This window comes from Mus caroli, chromosome 4 (assembly GCF_900094665.2).
Source record: "Mus caroli chromosome 4, CAROLI_EIJ_v1.1, whole genome shotgun sequence".
NCBI lineage: Eukaryota > Metazoa > Chordata > Mammalia > Rodentia > Muridae > Mus > Mus caroli.
Genome location: NC_034573.1, coordinates 81,921,335 through 81,945,975, shown reverse-complemented (window position 1 = coordinate 81,945,975; position 24,641 = coordinate 81,921,335). Strand labels below are relative to the sequence as shown.

At 43.0% G+C, this 24,641-nt stretch overlaps 1 protein-coding gene and 1 pseudogene across 1 annotated transcript in view; one reads left to right on the top strand and one right to left on the bottom strand.

Annotated features, from left to right (window-relative positions):
- The first annotated feature begins 6,340 nt into the window (after nt 1–6,340).
- On the top strand, nt 6,341–6,455 carry LOC115031033 (annotated as a pseudogene).
- Nucleotides 6,456–9,624: 3,169 nt separating this feature from the next.
- The window catches only part of Mtap (methylthioadenosine phosphorylase), a 41,266-nt gene continuing 26,249 nt past the window's right edge, over nt 9,625–24,641 (bottom strand). The window contains exons 5-8 of the mRNA XM_021159850.2: nt 18,347–18,449; nt 17,187–17,426; nt 13,006–13,128; nt 9,625–10,561 (exon numbers count right to left, since the gene is read on the bottom strand). Of these exons, the coding sequence (XP_021015509.1) occupies nt 10,523–10,561; nt 13,006–13,128; nt 17,187–17,426; nt 18,347–18,449 (505 nt within the window). The 3' untranslated portion in view covers nt 9,625–10,522. The remainder of the gene's footprint in view (nt 10,562–13,005; nt 13,129–17,186; nt 17,427–18,346; nt 18,450–24,641) is intronic.

The window sequence follows — 24,641 nt, the reverse complement described above, 5'->3', positions numbered from 1 at the left end:
TCTTTAGTGGAGGCGAGGGTGAGTTACTTTTTACGCCACTGACTTTCAAGCTAAGTATTTTTTTTTAAAGAATGTTTTATGAGGCTCTGTAAGCAACACAATTTCCATTATTACACGAGACTATCTTTAATTTTGACAAGGCAGATTTGCTGAATATAGGGATTATGACTAACAATCTCTAAACACACAATTCCAGTGTTGTCTGGCCTCTGTTATGTCAAAAGGAACATGGGGGTTTGTTTACTCTGCAGCTAAATATAATCAAACACAGCTCAGAAATATGGGTGCCGGTTGCTACAAATACCATGTTCTGAGGATTGAAAACGTGTGTATGTGTGTGTGTGTGTGTGTGTGTGTGTGTGTGTGTGTGTGTGTGACATAGATGTCCATTTAGGGCCAAGCACTCCAGTCTCTTATTCTCCACATCCTGACCTGTTGTGAGTCTCTGCTAACTGCCACCTGCTGCAAGAAGCTTCTCTGGTGAAGGCCGAGAGATGCACTAAGCTGTAGGTATAATAGTAGATTTAATTAATGGTTTGTCTACTAAAAAGACTGATAGTAAGTTCTCTCTAGGGCCTAGAAATTGACTATCCACAGGTTCATGGCCCTGACAATGGTACTGTAGTGCCAGGGAAATGTTAGTGGTCTCCCCCAAAACAGATAGGAGTCAATCTGATGCAACTCACAACAGGGTCTTTATTCTATTTGAGCTAGCTTGGGGCCACCCCAATACACCGAAGTCACGCAGGATGTTTTTTGTGGTGGTGGAGCCCAGAATATCTGTCAGGGCAAGGCTTTATAGTAAGCAGCAAGCAGGGAGTACATGTGCAAGCTTCTAATTGGAAAGCTAACTATGGTCTTTAACATAATTGGCTGGTGCTAGGAGTCGTCTCATAAACTTATTTCTTTTCCTGTCTGCATTGGTGGCTGTTAGGCAAGGGGTGGGCTTGTAACCTGTGTTACAAGGGATAGTAACCTAGAGACATTGGTCTTGTGGAGACTGTAACCTGGAAACACTGGTCTTGTTGAGGATTAACCTAGAGACTGGAGCTAGGCTCAGATTTTGTTGGGGGGCAACTTGGAAGCTAATGCCAAGTACCAGCCTGTTAGTTTACCTGAGTTTCAACTTAGGCCAGGGTCTCTAAAATAGAGTCTGAACTTAAAAGATTTGGCATCTCATCACTAGGTATGGTTTTGTCTTGCAGAGTAGGCATTAAATCCAGTCATAATATGGGTGGCTAGCTGCTCCTATAATGTTTGTGCCACAAATCCTTGCCAGGCCAGACATTATCCTAGCTGGCAGGGTTCATGGCTGGATAAGATTGGTGACGACTTTCCTCCTCTGGCAGTGTCAGAGCCCTTCTTGATTTTTGAAAGCTAGCCACTTGTAGGTCAGTCAGTACCAGAATGATTTTTCCGTTGTTTATGACTCAAGTGTGTAATATCTTTAGCAACAGAATTGCATCATCCAGTTTCTCAGAAGAGCATAGGCAAAGCCTGTGATGTTGGGGGGTGTAGGATACCTCACTGGCCAACAGTTCCAGGCAGATCTGGAGGTATCACTTAACACCAAAAATCTTCTGAAAAAAAATCACATGGGAACTTACTAGGGTAGACATTTCCTAAAAGGTATACATATAAATAACTTAACATGGCTGTGGTGGTGCAGGCCGTACTCTCACTAGGGAGACAGAAGTACGCTGATCTCTGAGTTCAAGGCCAGCTTGGTGTATACGGCAAGTTCCATGCCAGCCAGGGATACATAGAGAGACGCTGTCTTAAACAAAACAAAAACAAAAATGCCACAAAATAATGAAGAGTTTAAATGCACTTACCCTATAAAAGAGTGAAAACAGTGATAATGCCTCTATTAGGTGTTACAAGATAACAGAGGAACATTTAGTCATGTTAAGGATGTAGTAATAAAATGTAGACTTTATGAAATTATGGTCTTTTTTTCAACAAATAAACTTCAAGGATTTAAAGGAAGAATCTAGATTGATAAAAATCACTAAGCACATGTCATCCAATTGAAATGTGTCAGATTTAGTTAGACTATGGGGGTGCTAGGTGGGAATGCCACACAAGCAATATTATCATTGACCTACATGCCCAGTCCTTAAGTTGGGTCTTTCTGTTGTTTGTTGTTTTGCGACAGGGTCTCTCCATGTAGTTCAAACTGAATTCAAAATATGTAGCCCAAGCTGGCTTTGAACTCAAGTCCTGTTTCAGCTTTCTGACTGCTGGTATTCCAAGAATGTAAGGATTCTCTTGGATCTGGCTTCAAGTAAACAATGTGTAAAATTGGCAGTTATAGAAAATTGGCTTTTTGAATAGTTACCATTTGCTGGGACTAAGGCATTTTTATTCACATTTCTATGGCGGTGTTCCTATGACTAAAAATTATCCTTTAGAAATGGCATTGAAATCCTCAGAGACACAACATAGAAAATTCCTCAAATTAATAAAGGATGTGGGGGTTAGGTGGGATCCTAGGAGGAACAAATTGTGAAGTGATAAGCTTTGAAATAGGGTGATGAGAGCAGTCAAGATGCCTCAGCATGGCGACCTGAGAACAACCCCTGGAACCTGCACGGTAGGAAGAAAATCACTCCCGAAAGCTGTCCTGACTTTCACATGTGCTCTATGTGTATGCCTCCCTTCCCCCCCAACAAACAAATTAATGTGCAAATTGGATAATGTATTAGTGTCTCAGTTACTCTTCTACTGCTGTGATAAAATCATGACCAAAAGCAACTTGGGGAGAAAAGGCTTTATTTCTTGTTACAATTCCATCACTAAGGGAGGTCAAGCCAGGAAGGGAAGAAGAATCCAGGGAAAGCACTGCATGCTGGTTTAGATCTCTACCTTAGACAACTTTCCCAGGGATGGACCATCCACAGTGGTGTGGTGGTTTGAATATGCTTGATGCAGGGAGTGGCAATATTGAGAGGTATGGCCTTGTTGGAAGAAGTGTGTCACTGTGGAGGTGGGCTTTGAGACCCTTCTCTTAGCTGTCTGGAATCCAATCTTTTCCTGTTTGCTTTCAGAAAAAGATGTAGAACTCTTGGCTCCTCTAGTGCCATGCCTGCCTGGATTCTGCCATGCTTCCCACCATAATGATAGTGGACTGAACCTCTGAACCTGTAAGCCAGCCCCAATTAAATGTTGTCCCAATATAAGTTACCTTGATCATGGTGTCTCTTCACAGCAATAAAACCTTAACAAAGACACGTGGGCTGGGCCATCTCACATTGATCATCAATCAAGAGAATCCTTACATACTTGCCTATGGGCCTGTACTATGGAGGCATTTCTCAATTGAAGTCGTTCTCTCTTCTCCAGTATCTGGGTTTGTGTCAAGTTGACGAGCACAGTTGGGATTTGCCATAGAATTTAAAAATTTTTTATAAATATCTGAAGTTGACTTTCCTATTATGGCTTCAGCTTCGGAACCCTGATTTCCATAGGGCCTGAGGTCACAGAGGGCAGTTACAAATCCATCATCACATTCAATGGGAAGCTTCACAGCCTGGGTTATTCCTAAAACCGAGGGGAGCCTGGAAACACTGACACACTTTTCTCTCTCCTTCTCCAGATGAAATTAAATCAAACTTTTTGATTGTTCTTTTTATGATTTTTTTTTTAATTCTAGGAGAGGAAAAAGAGGGTGCTGCAGCAAAATACTTAAGAAACCACTGTCTCTTTTTCAGTTTCTTGTTGAATTCTGTGAACTATGAAATGAAAACGGCAGTTCTATCACCATGGCTCTCTGATTTAAACTGTCAACTGACGTGCAATTCTTTTGTTGGCTGTGGAATTTGTGCATTTATTTGGGCTGTTGTAACAAAATACCTTACATGGATAAACATAAGCAAAACATGTCTCACTCATAGTTCTGCTCAAGAGGGAAGTCTAAAATCAAGATTCCTTGTGCTTCATAAAATGAGTTTGTTTGTTTGTTTGCTTGTCTTTTTGTTGTTTTTTTTTTTTTTCTTCTGTGTCCTTGTCCTAACATGGTTGAAGACGCATGTAAGGTCATTTGGGGGTGTCTAAGGACTTTTGTGACCTAATAACTCACCACTCCTCAATCCTATTACATGAGGAATTAGCTTCCTACATGTGAATTTTTGGAGGGTTACATTCTAACTTTAACAGTTCTTAAGACATAAATGCATATGTCACACTGTTGTAAGTGATGTCCAAAGTGGCCTTTACTTCACAGAACCTGGTTTCTTCAAATTATAATGCTGTAAATAGCAGAAAGCAATAAGTAGCTGACAAGATAATTGAATAATATTTATTTATTTATAACCTTTTTTGAACTTGTTGGTAATTCCATACACACATATTCTGGTTACTGTAATCCCTCTCCACCAATCTCTCCAATCTCCCTCCCATCCCTCTCCAATCTGCCTCTCACCACCATTTGCTCCATCCTGTAATGCTCTTCCAAACACTGTGGTTTCTTTCCTGCTTTGGGAGCCACTGAGTTTACCCAGGGCCATCTGTGTGACCATGAGTTTAGAGCTATCTACTGGAGCCAGGCTCAAGGAGCTGAAAATAATTGACAGATGAGTGCTTAATCCTAAACAGAACATTTATATCACACATCACTATCTCTAAAGCTCAGGGATCATTGGAAAAGAGGGGGCAGAAGCATGTAAGAGTAGGAAGACAGGGAGAAAGTCTGTGAGATGCTGTGTTCTAGACATGGTACAAGGCAGTAATGGTACAGCAGCTATGGTTGCCTGCAATGGACCTACATAAGACTGCCCAAGTACAGTCAATCATGAATTCACAAGAGGTCAATGGGGCTCTATGCCTCTTCACTGAAATAGTCTATGGATGGACTCTGGGGTGAAGGACCCATTGAAATATCCACCATAACCTTTTGTCGTGAGCTGAATTGTTACTTAGAGGCGGGCAGATCCTGCACTGCCTCCAGAGTTGTAATCACTCTGGCCATCAGACTTAAAACCTGCTGAGAAGCTCTAATCTACAGTAATGGTTCTTACTCATTCCTTATCTTTAAATGTGTTAAGAGTGATAGAAGGAAAAAGGCTAGTGCTCATTGTACACTGCACACAGGACAGCTTTTAATAGCTGTTGTATAACAGTTTGCCTTTTTCTCTAGCTTGTTGTCCAAAGCGCACCAAACAACACTCCTCAAAAAAAAAAACCAAGAGTATTTCTTAAATAATTACCCAAGATCTAGCTTATGAGTTAAAAAAAAAAAAAGGGGACAAGAGTAAGGATTGTGAATTATATGAATTATATTTAGTGAGAGTTTGAAGGTGGAGACGTTCCCTGTACCAAAGAGATAGACAGTCACTCTAATGAAGTGTAGGATACATGTAAGGGGCCAGTGAGATGATTCAGTGGATAAGGACTCTCAATTCCATGTCTGACCACCTGAGTTCTGATGCCCAGAATCCACATGGTAGGAGAGAACTGAGTTACATGGTTGTTCTCTAGCCTCTGCACACACGCACACACACTAAATAAATGTAAAGTGTGTGTGTGTGTATATATATATATATACATATATATATATGTATATATATATATTCACAATTCTAACAGTGTAACAATAGAATAAAGTGCTTGGGAAGTATAGAGGATGTGCTGTCAGATAGTGAGTGGGGTGGATCAAGGGAAAGGAGGTGGTACTGGAGGCGTCAAAATCTGAATTGAACTGATCAAGAGAATGGAGAATGTTACGCTTGATGCCAGTTGTCAACTCTAGATGAGATCTAGAGTCACCCAGGAGATGAACTCTGGCCTTGCCTGCTTAGGATTATGTTGATTAGATTTTCTAAATGGGGAACACTCAACTTGAGTAGACCCAATATGGGTGACACCATTCCCTATGCTGGGATCCTGGACTGTATAAAAATGATAATGTGAGCTGAGCACAAGCACTCATCATTTTCCACTTATTCGTTGTAGATTCAAGGTGAGCAGCTGCCTCAAGCCCTGGACTGCACTCTTGAACTGTGAAGCAAAAATAAACCCATACTTCCTTAAGTTGCTTTTATCAAGGTATTTTAATCACAGCAACAAAGGTATTTTATACACACTAGGGCAAGAACAAGAACAAAAAACTAAGAAAGGATTTTATTCCAGATTAAGTCAAAGAAATTAAGACAATAAAGAATTTTAATGGAGGCCAAGAAGTATAGGTCCATGGTACAGTGTTAGCCTGGCATGCACAAGGCTTTGGGGTTTGATACGCAGCACCACATATACACATATTGAAAGGGAGAAATGAAGCATATTTGTGTGCTGACATAACCTAATAAAGAGCAAAAAATAGTTAAAACAAAAGTACAATGGACCTGACCCTAGAGGCATTGCAGGTGTGGCTGTTGTGTACGTATGAATCAGTAGGTGGTAGGGAGGAGAGGCTCTGTCTATGCTCAGTGTTCTGAGCTATTGTGATGGTTTGTACTCGGCCCAGGGAGTGGGACAACTAGAAGGTATGGCCCTGTTGGAGTAAGTGTGTCACTGTGGGCTATAAGACCTCATCCTAACTTTCGGGAGCATCCCCAAGAATGTCCCAAAACTCCTGGGAATCAAGGTGGGAGAGCTCACACTCAATGCACCAGCACAGGAGATTATGCCCCCATTAATGCTGGGGCCACTGGTGATCCTGTGTTCCCAAGCCTAGCAGATATTGGCTCCCTTCTTCAACCCAGCCCCTCTGGTATCTTCCCATCCCTTCTTCAGGCCTGGGGAACATTCTGGGTGCGGTGCTAGCTGCCCATAACCACTGGCCCATTTCCATCAACAAAAGTCATGGACCCAGTTCAATCTGTAGCAGTTGAAGACACATCAGACTCAGCTCCAGAGATCAGACTCAGCCCTAGCCAAAGCTCCAGTACTCTACCACCTTCATAGAGCCAGCAGCAGCTCAAGTTCCCTCAAAGCTGCAGCTTTGAAGATCCATATAGACTGAAATACTTGCACCCCACCACTAGATCTGGGTTCAAGGCCTCTACAGGTTTGACATTCCCCTAGATACTGTGTTGTTTACCAAATCTGTTGTCCCTGACTCTGCCCAACCCTACTTACCATGAGGTTATTTCTGGAAACCCTTTGGTTCCTCTTGTTTATTGTGTATTTTACTTTGGAAAATTTTATTAATTAAAGACATGTGCAGTTAAACTAAAAAAAAAAAAAAAAAAAAAAAAAAGACCTCCTCCTAGCTGCCTAGAATTCGGTCTTCCACTAGCAGCCTTCAGATGAAGATGTAGAACTCTTAAGTTCTGCCTGCATGCCTAGATGTTGCTGCTATGTTCCCACCTTGATGATGATGGACTGAACTTCTGAACGTGTCAGCCAGCCCCAATTAAATGTTGTCCTTTATAAGACTATAAGTCTTAGTCATAGTGTCTGTCTAGCAGTAGTAACCTAACATAAATTGAAAAGAGCAAGCCTGAGTTCACCACCAATCCAGTGCCAGGAGGCCCTCTGGACAGGGAGGGAAGGGAGCTAGCCTGAGGATCACTAGTCTGGCACTGTGCAGAACCTGACAGGCTCCCAGGGAGGGGAGCAAGCTGGAGACTAAAAGTACCCCACCTGGAACCATGGGTCCCAGGCTGAAGAGAGCCCCAAACTGATAATCCACAAGGTGCCCAGGCAAGGAGAGAGCCCAAAACATTTCAGACAGGGAGCTAGCCTAAGATGACCAGCCTTTTGCTGGCTGCAGCATTGGATGGGCCAGTTGGCACAGGGGAGGAGAGCTTGTCCTGGTAGTATGGGTGTGGGAGGGCTGGTGGGCTGACCAGCTCAGATACCTCTCAGGCCCAGATCCATGGCTTTGAGTTGGTGCACCCCAACATGTACCCCATAGATGAATTGCTAGAATGAAGGGGCTAGCCCTACAAATCCAAAACTACAGGGCAACAACAGGATATATGAAGAGTCCCAGTGAGGTTCCAGTATTGTTAGTGTAGCAGAAGGCAGAGGGCCTTGTACCAGACCAGCAACTCAATGCCACCAACATTGGCAAGCCAAGAGTATACTGTAGGACACACTGTGAGACCCTCACTACAGCTTCTGTTGGCAGGGGAGGCTGCAAGGGTAGAGAGTGGGCATGAGGGGAGGGGAGATGAGTGGTTTGGTGTGCATGTGAAATTCAACCAATTAGAACCAATAAAGAGTTGTGAAAAAAAAAATGTACGATGGACCAAGTGATGCCCTTGACTAGGTCTGAGGTCAGGAATCTGTCTAAAGAACAACCAGAGAAATGGTTTGGATAGTGGTTCTCAAAGTGGAGTTTAGTTTCTATACAAACAGCAATAGCTAAGACCCAACACAAATGCTCAAGTATAATCTGATCATCTGAGAAGTCTGCAAACTGATGTTTATTGAAACACTACTCAGAACAGGCACATTATGGGAGCAGCCCACACGTCCATCAACACATGCATGGATAAGGATGAGGAAAGGATACACAATGAGATTTCATCTTGTCAGAAAAAGAATGGAATTATGATACCTGTAGGAGGACGGACAGAACGGACAGCATCATGTTGAGCCAGACCCAGTGATTATATGCATGTTTCATCATGATGAAGGATTAAAGAAAAGGGGAAGAAGCCTGCACATGATGCTAGGAAGGCCACTGAAGAAAGTCATTCTCCTTGAAGAGAGCAGCATTTTCTAAAGGCAACAAGACGGGTGCCCACCCCGCAGTGACTAAGGGGAAAGAAGTGTTTACACTGCAGTGAGTAAAAACAACCTAAAGCCCTGGGCAGGCCTCACGGAGTCTCCATGGACTGCTTACAGCCAGAGCTGGAAGCACTGTAACATGGGCGGAAGTAACAATTGCACTTATCCAGGGCCTCACTCGACATTAATGCTGGAGCAAATAGTTCATTTATTGCTTACAATCAACAGCTTATTATCTTGAAGTCAATTTCAGACACAGGCACACTCACTTTATAGACCTTTACAGGCGCTGTAGGGCACCTGTAACAACAGTAATTTGAAAATAAAGTTTTGTTCCCAATTCTAAGAAGGGGCACAGTGTCCACACTTTGGTCTTCATTCTTCTTGAGTTTCATGCATTTAGCAAATTGTATCTTCTATCTTGGGTATCCTAAGTTTTGGGCTAATATCAGACAAAGTTTGGAGCTGTGACAAAAGGATGGACCATCTAGAGACTGCCATATCCAGGGATCCATCCCATAATCAGCTTCCAAATGCTGACACCATTGCATACACTAGCAAGATTTTGCTGAAAGGACCCAGATATAGCTGTCTCTTGTGAGACTATGCCAGGGCCTAGCAAACACAGAAGTGGATGCTCACAGTCAGCTATTGGATGGATCACAGGGCTCCCAATGGAGGAGTTAGAGAAAGTACCCCTGCTTGGTGGACGTTGTACATCGTGGTGCGGAGCCTAGTGCGCACCACGATGTACAACGTCCACAAGCAGCCCCAGTAATGGGGAACACCAGGGCCAAAAAATGGGAATGGGTGGGTAGGGAAGTGGGGGGGGGGNGGGTATGGGGGGACTTTTGGGATAGCATTGGAAATGTAATTGAGGAAAATACGTAATAAAAAATGTTAAAAATTAAAAAAAAAGAAAATAAAAAGTTAGGCTTCTACTTTCTTTCTTCTTTTAAACAAAAGAAAACATTGCCAACTGATTATGTGTCAACTCTCGATACACTGTGATGAGTCACACTGGCTTGCATTAAACACTGGCCTTGGTTTTCTCAGTTACATCATCTTAGCTGTGTGGTGACCCAGGATATTTCTTAGCAAACATTTAGTAAGCTCCTCACACAGCACTTTCCTTTATTTCTTTATTTGGGAAAGGGGGTGATTTGGCTTATATATCTTGAATCACATACACAGCACATTTATAATATTGTTGTTGTCTTCACATCACCACCAAATTTCAAAGTCCTCTAAGTCCATTTTAATTTTTACAGCTTTATTATTTGATTATACTTAAAAGTAGAGGAAAAGATTAATCATTTCTTTGTGAGGAAACATGATTTCCACTTGATTGCTCCATAACCTAATTATAACGGAAACACGGCACACCTAATTTTTTTTTTTATATTCAGATAGTTTTGATTATTTTACTATGACAGGTAATATTCTTCTTTTACACATGACTCTTTGAAGGAATATCTCATAACTTCTTCAAGAGAGACTCTTAGAATACCAGGTGTCGGAAACATGGCGCCAGTTTACAATCACGCAGTCCCATCTCGAGCTCATATTGGTTCCTTAGCGCTGTAGGGTAGTGGATGTTGTCGCTAGTGAGCCTTGCTGTCAGTTTAATAGGGAAAGTGAGACAGATGTGCTTTCCGGTTTTGTTTGGCAGGCTGTCTGCTTTCCTTCTGGGTCCCAGATGAGTTGGGATCTTGGTTGAGTCACTAACAGTGTCTTTCTTTCTAGGCAAAGGCATGAAGGCTGCGGATCTTTCCCATTTTTGTTTAAGCAAAATCTCCCAAAGACTAGAAGTAGAACGTCTTCTTGTGTCAGCTATGCTGTTTTAATGTCTTGGTGGTAAAACGGAAAACTGAGCCATGTTCTGAAAGAAAGTAAGCAGAGATGACAGGGGCTACAAGCAGCTGACAGCATAAGGACCCCAGCACTTCTCTGAAAAGCAACAATAACAGACATAAAAAGCAAAAACAGAACAATAGAATCCTTGAAACACTGAGGATTATAGGAAGGACTCAAGGGGACACATATTTATTAAAACTTTTCAGATACTTCCCATATTAATCAAAATTTAAAAAACAACAACAAAAAAAAACCAACACTAAGTAGGGCAGGTGAAATGGCTCATGGGGTAAAGGTACTTGCCACCAAGCCTGACACCTGGGCTCAATTACTGGGACCCAAATGGTGGAAAGAGAATCAAATCCTACAAACTGCCCTCTAACTTACACACACTCACCATGGCACATATATCTCACACACACACACACACACACACACGAGAAATTAAAAATGTAGCTAAGGAAAACCACTAACCATATGTGGGACTTTAGGAGCAACTCTGATTTCTTGTGTGTCCTTCTCTTCTGTGACAACTGTGGTTGGCTGTGCTCATCTCAGGGGACAGTTGTGAGAATCTCACATGTTCCCCCAGTCTCCCAGCTTAATTATCGCCCATGTGACCTCTACCCCTCATCTTGTATCACTGTAAAGTCACTGAAGTTTTAATGTGTCTCCATCAGCAACACAATGGGATCTTCTCCATTGGGGGAGAGGGCTTTGGGTATTGTCCTACATTTTGTTTCTGGAGACAAGATCTCACTATGTCACCCCAGCCGACCTGAAATTCACTCTGTAGACCAGGCTGACCCTGAACTCACAGAGATCTACCTTCCTCTGTCTCTCTACTGCTGGCATGAAAGGCATGAACTGCCACACCTGATAGCTGGGTACTGTTCTAACTCAGAGCTTGACACAGTGGGCTGATTGGTGTTTGTGGAATGAACTAGTGAGTGAACATATGATACGCATTTCGTTACATGCATTTTCGTGCCTAGATGATTCAGAATAAAAATGATTAGTCCCACGTTCCTTATTATTCCAGAGCGGAGATCACGGTACTCAAGTTTGTCTTTAAAAAGACAATTCTTCAACCTTCAATTCTTCACTTCATTTGAAACCTGATGAATGCTACACTAAATAATCCACTTTAAAGTGAGTATTTCCATGACCACACTCCATCAGCTTCAAAGGGACCACAGATTTGTACCATCTCAGCATGTCTTTTAAGGAGCTGACTTGGAACGTGAAACTGTGGTAAACACAAGGTTAGCTTGTGAGTCTGAAACTGATTTGAAGAGGCCACAGTGAGTCATGGTTCCAGCAAACAAACTTCTGAGTGGTCTGAGCACATCTGTTTGAAATTGCTTTGTTCAAACCACCATTTTGTAATTGGTGGATTTTTATCTCCTGTCTCTCCCCCATCCCCAACCCCCCAGAACTAGCATAATCACAAGGTCCTTTTGCTCCTTAGCTGCAACAGAACCCATCATGGGAGGAAAATTATGCACTCATTAAGTAAACATTTATCTCCTAGGTATCCGGTGCTGAAACCAGTGGGGGTGTCTCCTCCCAGGGAAGACATTATATTACAACATTCCTGGCCTTCCCAGTCATACAGGCTGAGACCCATGGTCACAGTGGTGTGCTGCACAGCTCACTGGAGCGACTCTCGACCTTTGGGTGGCTCTACGTTGGGCTCTGCTGTGGCATTCCGTGCAAGACATAAAACACTGTTAATCATTTACTACTTTACAATGGCTTCACTACCTAAACTTGTGGCTCACTCCTGTGGGAGGTGCTAATCCAGGTAGGGGTAGCTTCTATCAACCTGTGCCGCCCTCTCAGTGACTGTCAAAGGATCCAGGAGCACAGAAAAGCTCTAGGACACCTGGAGGAACTTTCTCTTTAGGTACAAGAAAAGGTAAAGTGGAATCAGAGTGAGGCTCCGTACTCACCCCAGTTAATCAAGTCACAAAATGGCCACGAAAAGTGGCGCTCTCTAAGCTTGCAATTTAAACTGTATCCTTAGAACAGACACTCGAGTTGAGATTCTACCAATCTGCAACTTGTCATTTACCCATCACTAATAATGGTCTTAATTTTATGTAATATTGGCCTAAAGGAGATATTTCCCTCTACTTTGTCACTGATGTATTGATGTCCTGGCTATAAAGGCCTGCCTAAAGCCTGCACTAATCTACCAAAGAGAAAACAGCTGAGCACAAGAGAAGCACACAGGAAACTCATGAGCCTTCTGAACCAAGATGTGAGGACAACTCCAGGACGATGGAAAGAATCTGGGGCACAAGATAACAAAAAAGCTTGTTGGAAAAAAAGAAGTGTCGGCCTACATAAAATGCACAAGGAGAGGGACCAAATTGAAAGTGACAGACAGACAGACTAGAAAGACAGACAGACTATAGTTAAAAGCCATAAACCAAGTCTGCTCACAGACGTGAGGACGCTCACCTTTAGGTTCCGGAGCGTTTCTGACCATTCCATCGACCCTATCTGAGGTATAGTAGTGAGGAGTAAACTTTTGGCTTTATTGGCATTTTCTTTCATGGTCTTTAAAACCCCATCCACTGACACCTGGAGAGAGAAGAACACAGAATTTTACTAGCATAAACTGCTTTTCACAGAACACTTACCCGTGTCCCTGTCTTGCTCTGGTGTGAGATGTTTGTCTCCCTTCCAAATTCATCTTAAGGAATTTCGTTCTCTCGGACTGAGGGTGTCTGGAAGCTGGGGTATGAGAAGTTGATTAATTAGGTCAGGCTGGCACTGCTGTTAGGAACGGGGTCTGGTATTACAGCAAGCTCCCTCATTGTTGTGGTTTGAATGAGAGTGGTCCCATAGGCTTATCTGTTTGAATGTTTGGTCCCCAGTTGGTGGAACTGTTTGGGAAGGGTTAGGAGATGTAATCTTGCTGGAGGAGGTGTGCCACTGGGGAAGGGACTGAGGTCACTCTACTGCTCCAGCGCCATGCCTACCTGCCTGCTCCTATCCGCCCTGCCCTCTGAACTGTGAGTCTCTAGTAAACTCCTTCTTCTATAAGGTGTCTTGGTCATGGTTCTTATCACAACAATTTAAAAGTAACTAAAACATGAATTATATGTCATGTGAGGTTTGGTGAAGATAGGACTAAAATGGGTTCTCACCAGACATATAGCCAGTCAGTCTTGATCTTAGAGTTTTCAACCCCTTGAAATGTAAAAACAAGGCCTTCTTTTTGGTCTAGAAGCTACTTTTAATGGGATTTTTCTCATAGTTGCCTGAACAGATGAAAACAAACCTGTGCTGTAAGTCTGTTTACTCCAAATTTAATCCCCTGAGTCCAAACACTGCTCTTCATCTTACAGGAAAGCCCTTAAAGCAGCCCAATGTTATTTCTGAAAAGCCCAAGAAAATACCACAGATGTCAACCAGCAGTGACTGCCGCCACCACCGCTACCACCACCACCCTTCCTGGTCCATAGAAAAGTGAATTCCAGTTTGATTTGCTACATTGGATAACTAAACAGGAGCTAAATATTCTAAAAGCATCTTTTAAGAAAAAAAAAAAAGTAGAAGTGTTATTTTTATGACTCATAGTAAATGGACTGGTGGTTAACACCATAAACTACACCCAAGAGCCTAAAGAAACAAGCAAACCAAGTCAAACCACCTGAAAACAAAAATTCCAACTCACTCTGTGTTCCAGTCACAAATCACCATTATGATGTTTAATTTTCCTTCTGTATCTAGATCCAGCATCCAATACAGAAGACAGAGGGACACACGGTAAGATGAAGCTGGTAGGAACCTAGAGTGTGGGAGACTCAACACGTTTGTCCCCTTTCCCTGTCCTTCCTTTATGTGAAGCCGTCCCTCACTCTGTAGCACAAGCTGCATAGCACAAGTTGCTTTCAAATTCACAATTCTCTTGCTTCTGCCCCCCAGGCACTGCTTGCTTTCTGAGTGTGTGCCAACTGTACTTGGCATCTTAAGTTCCTGTACAAGACAAAAAAAATTACTTCTAGGACTGGGGATATAGCTCAGTGCCAGTATGCTTACCCAGCATAAACTGGGTGCTAAACTGGATCTTCAGAAACGGGTGTATGTATTTGTGTATGAGTGTGTGTGTGTGTGTGTGTGCACGTGCACGTGTGTGTGCATGCACACAAGAGTCACTTATAACATGTATGTTATTTATGATATTTAACTAGGAACTGGAAATTTGCTTGAGCACAGTAAGTAATTATAACATAATTATGATGTAATTACTTGGCCACCTCCTGCAATGCTTACGGAGGTACAGATGAGACATGACTGGGCATGGAGTCGGCTCGGATGGACTCATGTAATTATCTACCTTTGTGTATGAATGAACTGGTTCACGGGGGAAAGCTGACCGTCAGGTCCAGATCCTTGCCTTCCTTTACCCTGCTTAGAAGACAGCTAAGATCCAAAGACACATCTTTGTGTCTCCTCATCTAGATGGCTTCCACAAACACCAAGACAAGCTAAGGAAGTAGGACTGCCACAGGGGTGGATGCTCAGCTCCCGTGTGGCTTGCATACAAAGGTGCGATTTAAGTCGAGGGATCACACGCAGGCGATTACAGCAGCCAGAGACTCACCTTATTTATTTTTACTCATGTCCATATTCTTTCCCCCTTGACTCTGAACTAACCTTGTTCCTGTTGTTGGGTTCCACTCAAAATGCCCTTCCTATTGACCCCATGACTCCTAGCAACAATCCAACCCTCATTTCCAGGTTGAGCTTAAACTTCCAAGGTTCGCTCCTTTGCACAGCCACTCGATGGAGTTAAGGGTGAGAGTGAGCCCGGGAGTCAGCACTCTCCAAACCACTTGCTGTGGTCTGACTCTTGCCTGCCCCCCACAGGCTCATGATTTGAACACTTCTTCCCCACCGGGCAGTGACATTTTGGGAGACCACTGATTCTTTTTCAGAGGCAGGCTGTAGCTGACAAAACTAGGCCAGCTGGGGTGAACTTTGGAAGGTTACACGAAGGCCTGGAGTTCTGGCCGTTACCTGACACCTACTCCTGCAGTGTGGCAGTCCCACCTCCCCTTCATGACTTGGAGCTGCGATGCACACCACAGGCTCATGTTTGAGTGCTTGTTCCTCAGCCAGTGGAACCTTTAGGGCAGTGGTTCTCAACCTTCCTAAGGCTGTCGACACTTCAGTACACAGTTCCTTGTACTGTGGAGACGCCAACCATAAAATTAACTCCATTGCTACTTCCTAACTGTAATTTGCTAACACTATGAATTGTAATGCAAGTATCTGTGTTTTCAACGGTCTTAGGAAATCTCTGTGAAAGGGTCATTTGAACCTCCATAGGGGTTGTAACCCACAGATGAGAACCAGTACTAGGAGGCTGGGCTTGATGGTTGTTGCAGTAACTGCGACAATGGCCTTGGAAGGTTACTGCCCCATTCTTGTTCAATCTAGCTCTCCTTGCCTCCTGGGTGTGACACAGGAGTTGCCGGGTGGCTTTCCCACAATATGTTTGTTTGTGTTTGGTTACAATGGCACTGGCGCGCGCGCGCGCACACACACACACACACACACACACACACACACACACAAGCACAAAGCAGAGAGTCATTCCTCTGCTCCATGTCCTGGCTTTATTTCAGAGAAAACAAACTAAATAATCTGTTGAGTGTCAAAAGGAAACCGAGGTGAGCTTAGGCCACTCTAGAACCTTGTCATGTCGGGCTGTAATTTGTTTAAAGCACAATGACACAAATAGCCGTTTGAGCGAATGCCATGTTTACGCGTGTCTTTCTTGTGGCATGTGATATTACTTGTCTTTATGCCTTCCCACTGACAGAACTGAGCCATCTGCTTTCCAGCACCCATGTGGCATAAGAGTCACCGCTCCCTCTGTAGAGGAGGCATCTAGCTGCCTAGCCTGAGACTGAGTAGAAAATCTGACAGGAAGCAATGTGCTGCCAGGAAGTGACAGGAACAAATGTTTCTTTCCCATTAATTGCAAACAGCTTCTATAGATCATGAAGCTGGGAGGAGCTCTTGAGCTGCCAGGCCAGACACAGTCAGCCTCAAAACTCTCCCATAAGAAAAAAATACCAGCTGTAGTGAGAAGAAAGCAATAACACGTTTATGAAAACCAAAGGACCGGGATTCGTTTGTGTTGCCCAGCAAATACATGTGGGTAGACAGGTGACATGATTAGGTGATTCTGTGTTATGTTTAACTGGATGGCGAAACAGGCCCTGGGACAGTGGCCACAGTATGATAAACAGGATAGGGACTTGGGGGTTTCTTACTAGGCTTTCCTTCTCCATGAAAATAAACATAAGTAGCAACAGCACAAGGAAACCACACACAAAGTACAACTTTCTTTTTAAAGGCAGGCCCAGGGCTCAATGATTCTCAGTACATCTCCCTGCCTACGATGTAGTGCCTGCACTGTTGATGCCCAGATAAGAACTCCCTGACCCTCTGTGGAAGATCTTATATGCCAACAGGAAACTACAGAAAATATCTAACAAAGCCTAATGAACACCTAAAAGCGATGTACAAAGGCCCCGAGACAAATCCAAAGGAAACCAATGAGACATTCTCTTGGTGGCTGACGCCCACACCTCACGTGATCAGGAGGGATTCCCACTTACTGCTTCTTCATGCTCCTTCCAACAATCATAGTCGGTTGCCATGGCAATGCTTGCATAACAAATCCCAGCTTCCTTAGCAAGCACCACCTCTGGAACAGTAGTCATGTTGACAACATCTGCGCCCCAAGTACGGAATATAAGGCTTTCTGCCCGGGAGCTGAAACGAGGCCCCTCAATCGTGACTATTGTCCCCTTTGAATGGCACCGAAGTCCTAGCTTCTTAGCAGTTTCTATGAGGACCTGGAAAAGGAAGAGCACAAATGACACGGACAGTCCAAGATTTTATCTTTCTATTTTAGCAAACTAATTACCTAGAGTAGACTTTGCGGTCATATCCTTAGAGAACCTAGATCACTGAAAGAGGCCATCACACCCTACAATCACACATTCAGGTCCACTGCAGGCATAGCTCGTAGCTTTTAGTGAAACCACACCAGGCTCTGGTAATCTATATACTTGAATTCCATTCACTGTCTAGAACTTAGGAAGGCTATTCCAAGGGCTGCAATCTGGACTGAGGTCTCAGGTCTTAACTGATCTCACTCGCTCAGCTAAGGTATCACTTGTCACACACAGATTGAAGTGTGTGTGTTTCCCAGTGTCGTTTCCCAGAGTGCAGCTGTCCTCCAGTCACTGCTCTTTTTTTTTTTTTTTTTTTTTTTAAAAGCTTGCTCTCCCTCCAAAGACATATGGCAAAAGAATGGCTTTCCTGATTTTTTTTTTTTTTTCTGTCCAGAGATCAACTTATCTGGGCTTCCTTACTTCAAGGCTTTTTAGAAACATCAGTTGTATCAGAAACAGTTCTGGGACTGGAGAGGTGGCTCAGCAGGTGAACCGATTCTGCTTAAAATAACTAATAATGTAGATATCCTTAGCCATGGGAAATGGCTCACCATGAAACCACTGCTTTTCTTCTTTTTCTTCTTTCTTCACATTATATATATTTTCTTAATTAGATATTTCCTTCATTTACATTTCAAATGCTATCCTGAAAGTCCCCTATACCCTCCCCCTGCCCTGCTCCCCAACCCACCCACAAACCACTGCTTTTCAAAACCAACGCTGAGGGGATAAAGAGGGGACTACCTACTCAGCCAACTGACAAACCTGCAGATTGCGTGCCAAGCTCTCCTGAAATACCTGTAAGGGAGACCACTAACCTCTCTTGTTTTGGGGCAAAACGGTTCAGCCATGGGGATGTGGCACACTCCTCTGGCACTGCAATGACTCCCATCATAGAAGGTCTGAGGCCTTAGGGATGTCCTAGGAAGATAAAGGGGTGAGGTGTTGACCACTGTTAAAGCACTGTCTCTGTCCTCTGGAGTATCCAGGTCACTTCTTATCCAATAGCTGTGGATATGTGCAGGTGACTGTCACAGAGCACCTTCAGGTTTGAACTGGACTCTTCTAGCTCTGGGCTGACTGTAACATGCTCCTAACCAGGAATGAATGTGTACCCATTGGAGACTGTTAAATCAGGACCTCAGGGAGGGCAGTAATAACCAAGTCAAAGTCGATCTGAAACATTTTATCATGACGTACACGGAAGAGTTGGTTCTGTGTGCCATTTCCCAGACTCACACTAAGTTCCCCCAAACTGTACTATACTCTTTATTTGTTAGCTTTTTCATAATTGCACATTGTACAAATTGAATCAGACTATACCCAGGTCTCCCTAAAATCTACAAAACAAACAAACACCAAACAAACCCAAACCCAACTTTTTAAACAATTACTTTGTTTCAGGTCCATAGAAAGTCCTTACCCACATTTAAAGTAGAGATAACTGCGGCCTCAATCCTAGTCACGTTTTGCTAAGTCATTCTGTATATCAAATTGCCCTGCTCCACTGGTCATCTGCCCCTTGTTCAGCTTGTTTCCACCTGCTTTGACTAGTTCTCACGTTTTCTATTTCAAGTTGTTTTGTTTTCTGTTTTTCTAAATTCTGTTCTGGGAATCCATAAAAGACAAGCTAAAATGAACTCACTTCGAAACTTTCACAAAAAAACTACCAACTACTTTTTTGTATGTATTGATTTTTCTAACTACTGAGTAACTCAGGGAAAGCCCCAAACCCCACCTTTTCCTGCTGAGGGGAGATGAGGCAAGGGTGGGACACAGGAAAACTGAAAGCAGAAAATCTGGTGTCTTTTTCCAGGAGTTGGGAGTGGGGCAGGATGGAAAATTCTTTTTGCTGGTTCCATTCACACAGCTGGCATAATTTGGTACTGTTCCAAATTAACTATTCTTTGGGCTGGGTCATACCTAGTGACTCTACTTGACATCAAAGTCATCTCTATTTGAGATGAAGAAGTCCCACTGCTGTGGAGGAAAGCAAGCTCCACGATTCTTGACTCTTTTTCACATGCCTCAAGGAGAAGTCAGAGTTTACTCCACGGCATCCAGCTGACTTGAAGAGTGGGTCATATGACAGCTCTAGCCTACACCAACAGGGTTTTCCCTGGAAGAATGGCCAACGAAAGGATGCCTTGTTATCACCCCCAGATGGTTTTAGTTTTGATGATGAGTCAAGCTGTAGCAATGTCCCCACTTGCAACTCTAGGATTATAAAGCAAGGACACTGAAACTTCCGTAGCTATGGCAAGAGGCGTCCCTGCAGGAACACCGACCCTAACAACATACCCACTACTTCTCTGTCTCCCTACATCTCTGCCTGTGGCAAACATACCACATCTTGCCATGTTACTTGATACTTGTTGACTGGTCTTAATTCCTTCCTTCAAAATGGAACAGTTTACATTTTTCTTTCCTTTTGTTCTTCAGGACAGGGTTTCTCTGTGTATCCTTGGCTGTCCTGGAACTCACTCTATAGACCAGGTTGGCCTTGAACTCAAGAGCTGGGAGTTAAGGGGTGTGCCACCACAGCCCGCTTACATTTTTCTTACTAAATGAAGGTATTCAATTACAAGTTACACAGTTATAGCAAGTTCTGTATATTTTTCATTCTCCCATTTTCTAATAAAACATAGTACTCACTGGGCCTGGAGCCATATGATTTTGATTCTGGTACTCAGAAGACAGAGGCAGGAGGAGCCTGGTCTACATAGGAAGTTCCAGGACTGCCAGAGCTACATAGTGAGACTCTACCTCAAAAAACATACAAAAATAATCTATAGTGCTCATCCCTTCGTTTATAGAAGCAGTAAGAGAAGTCAGTTAATCAAGGTGCCCCGGTAACATAGAAGAGACACCTGAGAGTCAGCTGCAGGCTGAGGCCCCAGGAAATGAAAGGAAAGTAGCATTAAAATCAGTTTTCCTCCCCCATGAAGACATGCCTACTCATGGCATCTGCACCACTAACTCAAGTGTCACTGTGCTCAGTGAGATGATCAAAAGCTAAATCGATATACATAGAATATACCCACACATGGACTGTAAACTGAGGAAACAGTCTACACTAAATGAATTCGGACAGAGCAAGGGGTTTACAACCACAGCTGAGAAATGTCAAGGCAACCCCAAAGGAAATCCTAAAGCAAATGTGAGTCACCTGTGGACTTCCTCTGAGCCTTCCTGGCAGAGAAACTGCATCTTCTGGAACTCAGGACAAAGCCTAGAACAATCTTGCAGATGAAGCCTTGGAGGAGAGGCTGCTAACAAAGCTGGAAAGGTCACCTCCCAATTCCTACCAAACCAACCTGTCTGGATTCACAATTATAGTTCAACTGTGTAGTTCATTGTTGTTGAGTGATACGGGCCAGAGATGTATTTCATCCTTTTGTTTCAATTAAAATAAAACCAACTAGCCAACCAGTCAAATGTGTCTTGTACAAAGTCCTTAATACCCCAAACTCCATATACATTTAAAAAAAAAAACAAAACAAAACAACAACCTCACAGCAACATCTAAGGCTTGTCCAATCTCTAGACTTCTATACTGAAACCCTGCCCCTTAAGGTCCTAACATCTGGAAACTAAGACCAGGTCAAGCAGGCTAGCTCTTCTCAGACACCAGATGCACTGGCACCTTTTCTGGGCCTTCTTAGCCTTCTGAGAAATTTCTGTTGTTTAGAGTCTACACTATTTTGTTATAGCAGCTGAAACAGAATAAAATACCCACTTGCACCCTTGATTAAAAATGGAAACTCTCAGTGGCTGCCCCTCAGTACACTCAGGTACAATTGCATCTCATTGTTACATTTGGGTTATGCCTACCCCACAAGATGACCACAGGCTTATCCCCAGAACCCACGGTTACTTTACCTAACCTGGCAGAGAAAAGCAAGGGTAGCAGATGGCTTCGTATGAAGCTGACTTCAAAATAGAAAGAGAATTCTGGATTAATTATGCAGGAACGTCATCCTTACAAGAATCCTTAAATGTGCAAGAGGGTAGAAGGTGTGTAGATGTCAGAGTGATAAGAACTTCATCCTTTAGTGCTGGCTGTGGATGGATGTGGGCCCAAGTCAAAGAGTGTAGGGCATAAAGGGTCAGGAAATGGGTTCCATCTTAAGCACCACCCCCAGAGTAATATAATATAAAATATAAAATAATATAGCCTTGCTAATAGCTTTAAAAAAAAAGGCCCAGTGAGACCCATGCTAAACTACTAACCAAATAATACCAAGATGACAAAATTTTGGTTAGCTCCTAAGTTTGTAAATAATTTGTTATACTATCAACAGGGCATGGATACACTTGTTTCTGTAGTTTGATATATAATCAACCCAGCCATGGCTTCTATAGCAATAAAGAACTCCTGCCGAAGGTCTGCTTCTTATTCTAAAGTAAAGAGATTAACTCTGCCCCCTAACTGAGCATGGATTTCAGGGGACTGACTAGCAAGATGCTTACTACTCACTGGCTGCTTGCTTCTGGGAAAGTCACTCAGACCTCTGCGCCTCTGCCTCAGATCTTCCTATAGCTAAAAGTGGGGGCAGGAGAGAGAAAACCACTTACCCCTATGGGCTAAGCAAGGGTGGATGAGATAACAGAATACAAGGGGCTGGCCCTGGCCATTGCTGCACCCGGAACATCCGCTTCTGTACTCTCTTCTACCAACATGGGAGTTTGGCGTTTGGATGGGCCACAAATCATGCAAACCTCTAAAACTGCCTGAGGTTGTCAAGCAGGGGTAGATGCTCTCCTAGCTTCCTTTCTGCTGCTGTGACAAAATACTAGGCCAACAAGCAACTTAGGAGAGAAAGGGTTTTAGCTCACAATTCCGGGCTAGAGTCCATCTCTGTGGGGAAGTTACAGTGAGAGAAGCTTGAGAAAGATGGTCATATCATGTCCACATAGTACAGCAGAGACTCCTCTCCTGCCACTCAGGACCCCTGCCTAGGGAACGAGTGCCGCCCACAACTGACTAGCTTGCCTGATATTACTTAATAACTAGCCACAGACATATCCACACGCCTACCTGGCCTTAATAATTCCTCACTGAGACTCTCTTTCTAGATGATTCTAAATTGTGTTAAGGTGGCAGTTAAAACTGACCAGCTCAGGCACTAAGATAAAATGCACAAAGTATATCTCTGAAAGAGTGAAGGAGACATATACACTGGTACTGCCAAGAGAAATGAGTTCAAGGTAGTTCAGACACAGCACAGCAGAAAAACCAATTGGTAGGTTTGTTCCTTCGTTCTCTCTCTCTCTCTCTCTCTCTCTTTAAGATTTATTTATTTATTTTATGTATGCAAGTACACTGTAGCTGTACAGATGGTTTTGAGTCTTCATGTGGTTGCTGGGAATTGAAATTTTTGTTTTAGGACCTCTGCTCGCTCCAGTCCAAAGATTTATTTATTATTATTATTATTCATAAGTACACTGTAGCTGTCTTCAGATGCACCAGAAGAGGGCATCAGATCTCATTATAGGTGGTTGTGAGCCACCATCTGGTTGCTGGGATTTGAACTCAGGACCTTCGGAAGAGCAGTCAGTGCTCTTACCCACTGAGCCATCTGGCCAGCCCCTGGTAGGTTGTTTCTTAAGTAGACACCTTTGAATTAGCTTGAAAGTGTTAAGTCAAGGCTTTCCCGTTAAGATATGTGAAGCTAAAAATGCACCGGAGAGAAACACACTTGTTTTCCAAGAAACAAAACCATCACAACTTCTGAGGTAGGTTCCAAATGCGGCCTCTGTCCCTAGCAAGTCCTGGCATAAGTGCCTGCAAGGTGACATGGCTTTGCTCACAAGGATGGTTTCTGGGGAAGAGATTCTTTCAGTTCATTAGGATCATTTCAATCTCAGGAGTATTCCCAATTGTTTAACAACTGTAACAATAACAACATCAACAAAAAAACAACAGAAAAAAAGAACGAACGAACAAGTGAACGAACCTAAGGGATGTTTAAACCTCAGTGATGAGACTGTTCAATGACGAGGCTTCATTATCCCTCCTTATAATCTGCTAATGAGATCTTGCTAACAGTACACTACGCAACATAAGAACAAACATGGTTCTTGGGAATGTTAAAAGTACTTGTTGGTTACAGAAGACCTGAGTTCGGTTCCTAGCACCCACATGGTAGCACATAACCATCTACAACTCTAGTTCCAAGAGATTTAACACATTCTTCTGACCGCTGAGGGCACCAGACACGCACAGATGCAGTGCACACGCATACACACAGGCAAAGTTCATACCCATAAGATACAATAAACAATTCTTTTAAAAAAATCTTCAAAAAAGGAAAAAAAAAAACAATACAAAAACAACAATCACAGAAATCTTAACTCTGATGGGAGTAGCAGGAACAAATCTGACCTCGTTCCCTTAAGGGTTAGGATTTCAACATTGCATCAATGAAGCCTTTGTTCAAGACTGCAAGAGACAGTCCTAGACTCTCAGTCTGTCCGTGTGTAAAAAGGGACAGTGACATTTACTAATGCTGTTATTGGTTCCCAAGTGTTCCAACTTGTTCCAGGTCGATGTAAGTGGTTTTTATCTGTTTACCTGGGAAACAATAGCCACACGTAGATATACTGTATGCAGGAAAAAGTACCACTGTGTGCTTTTATGCTTAGGATTGTAAACTGTAAATGGGAAAAAGTTGGCTGGAAAGGCTTTAGCATTTTAAATTCCACTAGTGGGTCAGATGACCTTTTTTAAAATGTCCACTTCGAACAGCAATAGTTATATTTAAGAAATTGCCAGCTCCTAAGAGTGAAATGTGACATTTTCTTTCACTCCTGAATTATTCACAGCTAACTCGTCTTCCTGTCTACTGCATCATAATCATTCACAGTCACATGGAAAAAGAGAAACAAGCAAAGGTTTGGGGCTTTCTAAATATGAACTTATGTGAGAAACCATTCCTAGAGCCGGACAGTGGTGGTGCACGTCTTTAATCCCAGCACTTGGGAGGCAGAGGCAGGTGGGTTTCTGAGTTTAAGGCCAGAGTGAGTTCCAGGACAGCCAGGGCTACACAGAGAAATCTTGTCTCGAAAAAAACCAAAAAAAAAAAAAAAAAAAAAAAAAAAAAAAAAAAA